Source organism: Indicator indicator, chromosome 1 (assembly GCF_027791375.1).
Source record: "Indicator indicator isolate 239-I01 chromosome 1, UM_Iind_1.1, whole genome shotgun sequence".
NCBI classification, from domain to species: Eukaryota; Metazoa; Chordata; class Aves; order Piciformes; family Indicatoridae; genus Indicator; species Indicator indicator.
Window position 1 is genome coordinate 30,500,289 of NC_072010.1, and position 9,238 is coordinate 30,509,526.

Sequence of the window (9,238 nt, forward strand, 5' to 3'; positions counted from 1 at the left end):
ATGACTCTCCTGTGGACTTCCCTGGTGGCCGGGGGACAGTGCTGAGAAGGTGCAGCAGCACTTGCTGATGCTTGTCCTCCACCTCCCTTTTCTCTCTTTTCTCCCTTTTCTCTCTTTTCTCCCTGGCAGCAGGTGGGAGGCGCAGGAGGAGGATGGGCCTGGCCTGGCCCTTTTCTCGGCGACCGACCTCGGCTGCCACTGCAGAAGCTCCCAGCCCATCAGGCCGTGGCGACCAAGGGCTTCTCTTTGGCCAGCCCCTGGCAGCTGTGTGCAGCCAGGATGGCACCCTGCCTCAGCCCATCCAGGTAAGCAAGGCTGGCCAGAGGGTGTCCAGCCCACCAGCTCCTGTGGAGAGGTGGTGGACCCAGCGCAGGGAGCGTGGGTGTGGCTTGGGGAGAAAGCCAGCTCCTCCTCTTATCACCACCCTCCAGCCAGCCCTCCCTCATGCCCCAGTGAGAGCTTTGGAGAGGGGCACCCTCACTCTAGCCCCTGAGGAAGGCTCACCTGCCCCATAGACATTCTTCAGGCAGGCAACGGGTTTGCTCTGTCCCCTGCAGGACCTGCTGGCTCTGCTGCATGCACAAGGGCCATCCACGGAGGGGATCTTCCGCCTGGCAGCCGGCGAGCATGCCTGGCGGGAGGTGCGGGAGGCGCTGGACAGGGGAGTGGAGGTCCAGCTGGAAAGCCAGCCTGTGCACCTGCTGGCTGCCGTCTTGAAGGTGAAGCCTGCTGCCCTGCAGCCCAGCAGCTGTGGGCTCTCTCGGTGCTGAGGGGCACCTGTGAGAGCAGGAGCTGAAAGGCAGCTGCCTGCTGGGGAGCCAGAGTGCCAGGCACACTGCCTGTGCTGCTGGCAGCAGCAGTGCTCCAAGGCTCACCCACAGCCCTCGGCCTTGCAGGACTTCCTGCGGAAGATCCCCTCCAAGCTCCTCCAAGCAGAGCTGTACGGGGAGTGGATGAGTGCCCTGCAGAAGAGCAGCAGGCAGGAGAGGCTGGCAGGGCTGAAAGAGTAAGTGTGGTGAGCAGCCTGCCTGCTCCTCAGGGACTGCTAGAGGTTAGGAGCTGCCTGCAAAGCAATGGCCTCCTTGGCAAAGCTGTTTGCTGCCAGCCACCTCTAGCTGCTGTGGGGTGGGGGGTTGGTGTGAGAGGCACAGCAAAGCATTGCTGGCCTGGGAGCACTTGCTGCAGACCTTGGGGGTTGCTCCAGCAAGGGCCTGTTGGCAGAAGGGCAGGGAGGGAGGCAGCTGGCCGTATGCCAGTGAAGATGGTCCCTGTGCTGTAGAGCAGGCTTTGCTAGGGAGCCTCCCCTGTGTGTGGGCTTGGGTGAGGTCAGGCTGGGACACCTGTGTCGGCCACGTCTACTCTAGTAAGCTTGTGTTCCTCTTGCTTCAGGGTGGCCAGCAAATTGCCCCAGGCCAACCTCCTCCTCCTGAAGCGCTTGTTGGCCCTGCTGCACAACATCAGCAGCAATGCAGCCGCCAGCAGGATGACTGCTGCCAACCTGGCCATTTGCGTGGGGCCAAATCTCCTGAGCCCAGCCGAGGAGCACACGCTGCCCCTGGACATGCTGTTGCAGGTGACAGAGCAGGTACGCTGTGCTTGCCAGCTACAGCCTTGTGGGCCCAGCAGAGCTTTGCTCTTGAGAGGGACCTGGCTGCCTCCTCTCTTCAGCAAAGCCTTGTGGCGGAGCTGCCAGGAAGAGCAGCCCCAGAGCTGCAGCGCTGTGTGCAGAAGCCAGGGCTAGCAGCGGGGAAGGCTGTTTGACCCAGCTGCAGCCACCTAAGTAGGAAGCAATGGCTCTCTGTGTGCAGGTGACACGGCTGGTGGAGTTCCTCATCGACCATCAGGGGGAACTCTTTGAAGAGGAGCAGGTGACTGGGCTCGAGGCTGCAGAGGCTGAGGAGGTGGCAGCAGCGAGGCCAGGAGAACTAGAAGCTGGAGAGGTATGTGAGGTCCACCAAGAGCACGAGGACAAAAGCTCCCCCCTCGCAAGGTGGGATTGCTGCCAGAGGGCAAGCAAGGTCATTCTCCAAGCTGCAGCTCTGCAGAAGTGCAGAGGAAGGCTGATGGGATCTGCCTGTCAGCTCTGAGCTAGCAAGTGGGCAGGGAGGTCCTTGCCACCTCTTCACTTCCCCATTTCCACTGCAGGTGCCTCCAGTGGCTCCCGCAAGCACAGAGCCAAAGAGCTCATCTGGGCACAGAAGGTAAAATGAGCTGGCTTTGATTAAGAGCAGAACTGCTCCACGTTGATGATGCCTTTACCTGTCTAACAATGCTTTTGAATGGAAAGGTCACCCAAAGCTTCTGGGGACACGCGGCAGTGCTCCTGCAGGAAGAGAAAGCTGAGCTGTAAAGAGGAGAGGGACAGCCAGCCCGGCAACAAAAGGCAAAAGCTGGAAGGAGATCCCAAGGTGAGATACTAAGCAGTTCCAGGTAGAGCAAAACAACAAGGAGGCCAGCTGTGTAAGAGTCCCAGGTGCCCTGCTGCCCAGTTTGGTGCCTGCTGGGGGTAGAGGAAACATTCGTGAGGTGCTCAGAGGTGGCCCCCGAGAGGACGTATGTACCTGCCCTTGGGAGAACATGTCTGTCAGGAGAGAAATATCACCCCAGCATGGGGAATTTCCATTCAGCACTTGTTAGAAGAGAGGGCCAATGCCTAATCCCCAGCTAGAAGGAATTCTGCAGAGCACTACTACAAATGGGCACTGGATCTCACAGCAAAGCACAAGCTGCTTGTCGTCCTCCCCTCACCCTTGTCCCTAACTGCTGTCATTTTTCTTCTTCCCATCTTTCTGAGGGCAGCTTGAAGAGATTCCTGCAGAAACGTCACCTCTTGGACTCAGTTCCCAAATATCTGAATGGCACACGGGACATTCTTCTGAGCACAAAGGGAGTTGTTTCTCTCTAGCTTTATACTGATAGTTTTTAGGGTTAGTTATAGTTATTCCTAGAGGTGTTAAGAGTTCTACTTGCTACATTAGAGTTAGAGTGGTTGTTCCAGTTCTAGTTATTAGAGTTCCTGTTTGAGTGAGTATTGTTATTACGGTTCTAGATGTTAAGGTTGTAGTGATAGTTGTTCCAGTTCTAGTTATTAGAGTCGCTGTTCAACTTGTTACAGTTCTAGTTGTTAAGGTTGTAGTGATAGTTGTTCCAGTTCCAGTTCTTAGAGTTGCTGTTCAAGTGGTAGTTGTTGTTAGAGTTCGAGTTGTTAAGGTCGTAGTGATAGTTGTTCCAGTTTGAGTGATAGGTGTTCCAGTTCCAGTTCTTAGAGTTGCTGTTCAAGTGGTAGTTGTTGTTAGAGTTCGAGTTGTTAAGGTCGTAGTGATAGTTGTTCCAGTTTGAGTGATAGGTGTTCCAGTTCCAGTTCTTAGAGTTGCTGTTCAAGTGATAGCTGTTGTTAAGAGTTCGAGTTGTTAAGGTTCTAGTTGTAGCTGTTCCAGTTGGAGTTGTTCTTGTTCTGGTTCTAGTTACAGAAATGAAGAAGGAGGCAGGAGAGAGGAAGGTGAAGGCCCAGGGGATGCTGATCACAACCACGTTGTCGTTGAGGGGGAAGGCCCAGGTGAAGTGGTGCTAACCCCTGAGGGTGCTATGTGGCAGATGGTGCAGCAGGTGCAGCCTTGCTGCGGTAGTCGTTGGAGAGGTGGCACAGCAGCTGCCAAAAGATGCGAGTCCAGGAGCAGCAGAGGCAGTGGAGACTGAAGGGCAGCCCCAGGAGCACAAAGAAGTGCGAGCTGGTCAGGCTGGGCAGGCAGAGGTTGGTGGTGGTCTCATGTTCTGGCAGCCATGGAGAAGTGGCAGCCCAGGCTGATGGCCATGATGGGAACCAGCGGCCACACACCGGCAGCGCCAGGCACGGCCGCTCGTGGCAGGGCGGTCACGACTTGCACTGCATCTCTGGCCTCGTCCCTCCATGTGGTGGGGGCTGCAAGGAGGGGGCTGCTTCGCACCCACCACCCCCCCTGCCCAAGGGAAGCACCCTGAGGGGAGGAGAGGCATCCGCAGCACTCGCCCACCCAATGGCAACAGCGGCATTGGCGCAGGGCAGAGGAACGGAGGCGGCGTGAGGTGCCAACAGGACCGAACACCCACAACAAAGAAGGATACTTGTATTTTCCACAGAGTTTGAAAGGTCCTTTGCTACATCATTCGTGTAGTTTCTATCAGACTAGAAGCAACTCTGACCACGCCTTCCATACTTAGTTGCATTTACAATGTTACAGGTACGATATTCACATGGCAAGGTAACAAACACCTTGAACTGTGGTTTCTCTTTCACTGAGAAATTTAACAAATGGACATAACAACCACAATTTGTAACTTCTGGTTTTATATATATGTACACATACCTACATATATATACATATACATATACATATATATACACACACAGAGAATGTTCTATCACAGGATGTTAGGTAATTAATTTTCTCTCACGTCATTATGTCTAATGTAACCCAACAGACTTTGTGGTCGTTACGAGATGTTGTGTGGTTCAAGTATTATCATTTATTTCAATAAACATTTTATCAGGAAAGCCACAAGGAGTTCTTCTCTGTGATTGTTCATTTCACTGGTGTTATGCAGACAGCTGCTGCCTCAAGAAGGCAGCTATACAGCTGTGCTATCCACTGCAGCTGGTAATGCCAAACCCCTTTCAAGCTTTCCAGGAGAGCGCCATCTAGCTGGACAGGATGGCAAGAAGAAAAGAGTTGGCAATAAATACTTGGAGTTAAGGAAACTCTGTCCATCTGTGAGAGGAGCAGGTGCAGAGTGCATTGGGTGATGGCCTGGCTGAACCGCAGGCCTCAAAGGGCTCTCATGGAGGACAGGGCTCCATGTGACTGGCAGCCAGTTAGCAGCAATGTTCCTTGGGGCTTGACTCTAGGGCCAGCTCCTTTTCCCTTTCCCTTTCCCTTTCCCTTTCCCTTTCCCTTTCCCTTTCCCTTTCCCTTTCCCTTTCCCTTTCCCTTTCCCTCTCCCTCTCCCTTTCCCTTTCCCTTTCCCTTTCCCTCTCCCTCTCCCTCTCCCTTTCCCTTTCCCTTTCCCTTCCCTTCCCTCTCCCTTCCCTTTCCCTTCCCTTCCCTTTCCCTTTCCCTCTCCCTCTCCCTCTCCCTCTCCCTCTCCCTCTCCCTCTTCCTCTCCCTTTTCTTTTCTCTTCTTCCCTTCCTGCCCCTCTCGTGCACTTTCCATCTTCTCCTTGCACAAAACCCCAGGCAGGCACACCACAGCAGACTGGGGGCCCGGTTTAACGTTTCCATCGTCTGCTCACACAGTTGCAGCCAAAGGCACACCAGGTCTGGCTCAAGCAGGCTCCTGTACAGCTTGCTTCTCTCTGCTAACTTTCTATAGCATCCCGGGAGAGCGGCAAGTGGGCAGCACAAGGCGGTAGCCCCATGGGCTACACTCTTGTGGTCTGCTCCCCATCTCTCTCCTTGAAACACCTTTGACACCGTTTCCCACAGAACTCTCGTGGGCAAACTGGCTGCTCGTGGCTTGGATGAGCGCACACTCTGCTGGATAAAGCACTGGCTGGGGGAACAGGCCCAAAGAGTGGTGCTCAACGGAGTTACATCCAGCTGGCGGCCGGTCACAAGTGGTGCTCCTCAGGGCTCAGTGTTGGGACCACTTCTCTTTAACATCTTGATTGACAACCTTGATGAAGACATTGAGTGTGTCATCAGTAAGTTTGCAGATGACACCAAGTTGGCCTGGAGTGTTGATCTGCACGAGGGCTGGGAGGCTCTAGAGAGGGACTTGGATAGATTGGCTTGATGGGCCAATGTTAATGGGATGAGCTTCAAGAAGGACAAATGCCAGGTCCTGCACTTGGGTCACAACAACCTCAAGTTATGCGACAGGCTTGTGGAAGCGTGGCTGGAAAGCTGTCTGGCAGAATGGGACCTGGGGGTTCTAATTGATGGGCAAGCGAATCGATCATCTTTGAGGTCTCTTCCAACCTTCTTGATTCTATGATTCTATGATTCTATGTGCAAGCAGTGTGCCCAGGTGGCCAAAAAAGCCAATGGCATCCTGGCTTGTATCAAAAATGCTGTGTCCAGCAGGAGTAGGGAGGTGATAGTCCCCTTGTACTCAGCTCTGGGGAGGTCACACCTCGAGTATTGTGCCCAGGTTTGGGCACCTCAGCACAAGAGAGATGTGGAGGTGCTGGAGAGTGCAGAGGAGGGCAGCGAAGCTGTGAAGGGCCTGGAGAATAAATCTTATGAAGAGAGACTGAAGGAGCTTGGGCTGTTTAGTTTGGAAAAGAGGAGGCTGAGGGGGGACCTCATTGCTCTCTACAACTGCCTGAAAGGACGTTGTGGAAAGGCTGGTGCTGGTCCCTTCTCCCAGGTAATTAGTGATAGAAGAAGAGGGAATGACCTCAAGCTGAGGCTGGGTAGGTTTAGACAGGACATTAGGAAAAAATACTCACAGAAAGAGAGGTCAGGCTTTGGAATGTGCTGCCCAGGGAGGTGGTTGAGTCACCAACCCTCGTTTAGACATGGTGCTTGGGGATATGGTTTAGGGGTGAACTTTGTAGGGTAGGGTTCTCAGTTGGACTCGGTGATCCTGAGGGTCTTTTCCAACCTGAATGTTTCTGTGATTCTGTGGCTGTTGGAACTGGGCCCATGGCTGAGTCTCAAACGCTAACATCCCATGAGAAGAGAGAGCTTTTGCTCTCAGACCTCTGCTTGGGCTGCAGCAAACGTGCCTTTGTCGCCCTGATGGCAGTGGAGGCAGGAGAGCTGTGGAGAGAGAGTGCAACTGACTGTGGGTGCCACTGGTACTGGCACGAAGCATCGTGGATCACAGCCACCCAGGCTTGTGAGCAAAAGCAGCTTGGGAAGCTTGCAGGAAAGTAGGGGGGCAGGAAAGGCCCTGGGGGTCTGGGTTCAGCAGGAGCTAGAAGGTGCCCTTGGCCAAAGGCAGGAAGCGGTGCCTTGGGTGAAGCAACTGAATGAAGGTGACCCTTCTCACCTCTCAGTGCTGCTAAGAGCAGCAGGAGAGAGACATGGGAATTGTGGGGAGAGCCCTCCAGTGCCCCTCTGTCCCCCTGCCCACCCTCCTCCCCTCCCCCCAGCCAGTGACCGTTGGGGTATGTTGACTTGACAAAGTGCTGCCTGGCAACGGTCCAGTGCCTGCAGGGACGGCACTGGAGTGGCACTGGCAGAGCCAAGCTCTTGCCCAGCACCACTACCCATCGCCCTGATCGTCTTGGCAGCCTCCCTGGGGCAGCTGTGCTCTCTCAGGAGTCCGCCCCTTTCACCCCTTGAGTCGGCAGGATGGGTCAGTTAAACTGCTGTCGTGGCTGCAGGTAGGCTTCACCCATGGCTCAGGGACATGTCGACACAAGTGGGACCCACAGCAGCCACCTTTCTGATGCCCCGTGCCATCTGCTCTGTAGGGATGACCCTGAGCCCGTGCAGCAGTGCCCACCTGTCCCAGGACTGCCCGAGCCACTGCTCCGCCAGCGTGTGCGGCTGAGCCAGGGCCGTAAGATGAGGACAAGGGAGCTCCTCCTCTTCGCTGACTCCTTGCTCATCGCCAAGGCCAAGTAAGACTCGTAGAGCCCAGCTCCCTTTCTCCCCAAGCCCTGGCCCTGGCAGCAGGGCAGGGACAGCCTTGCTTTGGCCCCTGGTGCTGGACGCACTCAAGGCTGCAGCCATGGCAGCTGGCTGCTAGAGGGGAGCCAGCGGGCTCAGGCAGCTCCAGGTCACTGCCAGATTCTCCTCTCTACAGACGTAGCAGCATCTTGCACCCACAGCTCTGCCTGGCCCTGGGCCAGTTGATGGTGCTGAGCAGTGGCAAGGGGGCAGAGACTGGAGATGCTGCCGAGGAGGAGGAAGATGATTCCACCAAGTGCCTTGTCCTCGTCTGGCCCTCTGGCTCCTGTGTCATCTCGTTCAGGTCGGTTGGGGTGCCATGCCAGCTGGCAGGGCTCGGCAGAGTACTCCTCTGTCCTGCCCCACGGGGCTTCATCCTGCCTCTCTGGCTGTCCCCACAGGGCAGAGCTGTGCCAGTGCCTGCCTCTGCCCTCAGGCTGGGGAGGCTTGGGCACTCAGGCTGTTTCTCCTCTCTTTCTGCAGCTCGCGGGCAGTGAAGGAGCTCTGGGTCAGCGCGCTGCGTGGGTAAGCTGTGCCTGGCACCGCAGCCCGGGGCACTCGTGCTCACATCATGGGGGGAAGCTCCAGGCACGGCTGTGGCATGGAGCAATACTGCACCTCATTTTGGGACAGCTGCCACCACGCCTATGGGCAGCTCTGGTGGAGAGGTTTTTGCCAGCTGTGTGCAAGCAACTGGTGGCCAGCTCCAGCCTCCGCACTGCCACTGGCGGGTGGTAGCAGGCTGCTTCAGGGCAGCTTGGAAGAGCTCCCCGGGCTGGCAGGAGAGCCAAGAGGCAGCTTGTGTCTCACGCAGCTCTTTCTCTACCCCTTCCCCATGCACAGGTCACCAGAAGGAGTGGAGGGAGCCCAGGTCACCCAGCTGCCCTCCCTCAAGCTGCTGCTGAAAGAGCTGAGCAGCCGCAATGCTGTGAGTGTCCCTCCCGTCTGCACTCTGTCCCCAGAGGCTGCTGCAGCCCAGCCTCAGCTGCATCGCTTCTCACCTGCTGCCCTTTTCCCTTTGCACAGGCCCTGACACTGCACAGCAGCAGCCTGGAGAGGCTGATTGGGGTCGAGGCAAAGGTGAGGAGCGCTTGGGCTGCTCTCTCAGCTGTGCCCACCTCTCACACATGGCCAGGGGCCGATGCAGCTGGCAGTGAGCCCTTTGTGCTGTGGGGCTGCTGGCTGAGCACAGCTCATTGCTTGCAGGACGGCACAGAGCAGCGGCTCCCTCCTGTCCCCAGCGGTGGCGAAGGAGACCTTGGCCGCTTGGATGGTGAGTTTGGAGAAGATAGGGGCAGGAGGGCCCTTCTCTCCTCCTCTCACTGGCGAGCACTTGTGCTGCTCTGGGGCTGCTGCGGCTCTGTCCCCAGCGCTCTTGGGTGGCAGAGAGCTGAGCCCCCAGGGCCCCCTCTTCCCAACAATGACTCTCCTGTGGACTTCCCTGGTGGCCGGGGGACAGTGCTGAGAAGGTGCAGCAGCACTTGCTGATGCTTGTCCTCCACCTCCCTTTTCTCTCTTTTCTCCCTTTTCTCTCTTTTCTCCCTGGCAGCAGGTGGGAGGCGCAGGAGGAGGATGGGCCTGGCCTGGCCCTTTTCTCGGCGACCGACCTCGGCTGCCACTGCAGAAGCTCCCAGCCCATC

The 9,238-nt window shown here is 56.4% G+C and overlaps 1 protein-coding gene across 1 annotated transcript; it reads left to right on the forward strand.

Annotated features, from left to right (window-relative positions):
- Nucleotides 1-200: 200 nt before the first annotated feature.
- LOC128980765 (T-cell activation Rho GTPase-activating protein-like) lies at nt 201-3,017 on the forward strand (the record flags this gene model as incomplete). The annotated part of the gene is made up of 8 exons (XM_054399310.1): nt 201-305; nt 558-719; nt 897-1,006; nt 1,390-1,585; nt 1,809-1,940; nt 2,146-2,201; nt 2,288-2,408; nt 2,800-3,017. Coding segments are annotated over 8 exons (999 nt in total), but the record flags the coding sequence as incomplete, so codon positions are not given.
- Between the last annotated feature and the right edge of the window lie 6,221 nt (nt 3,018-9,238).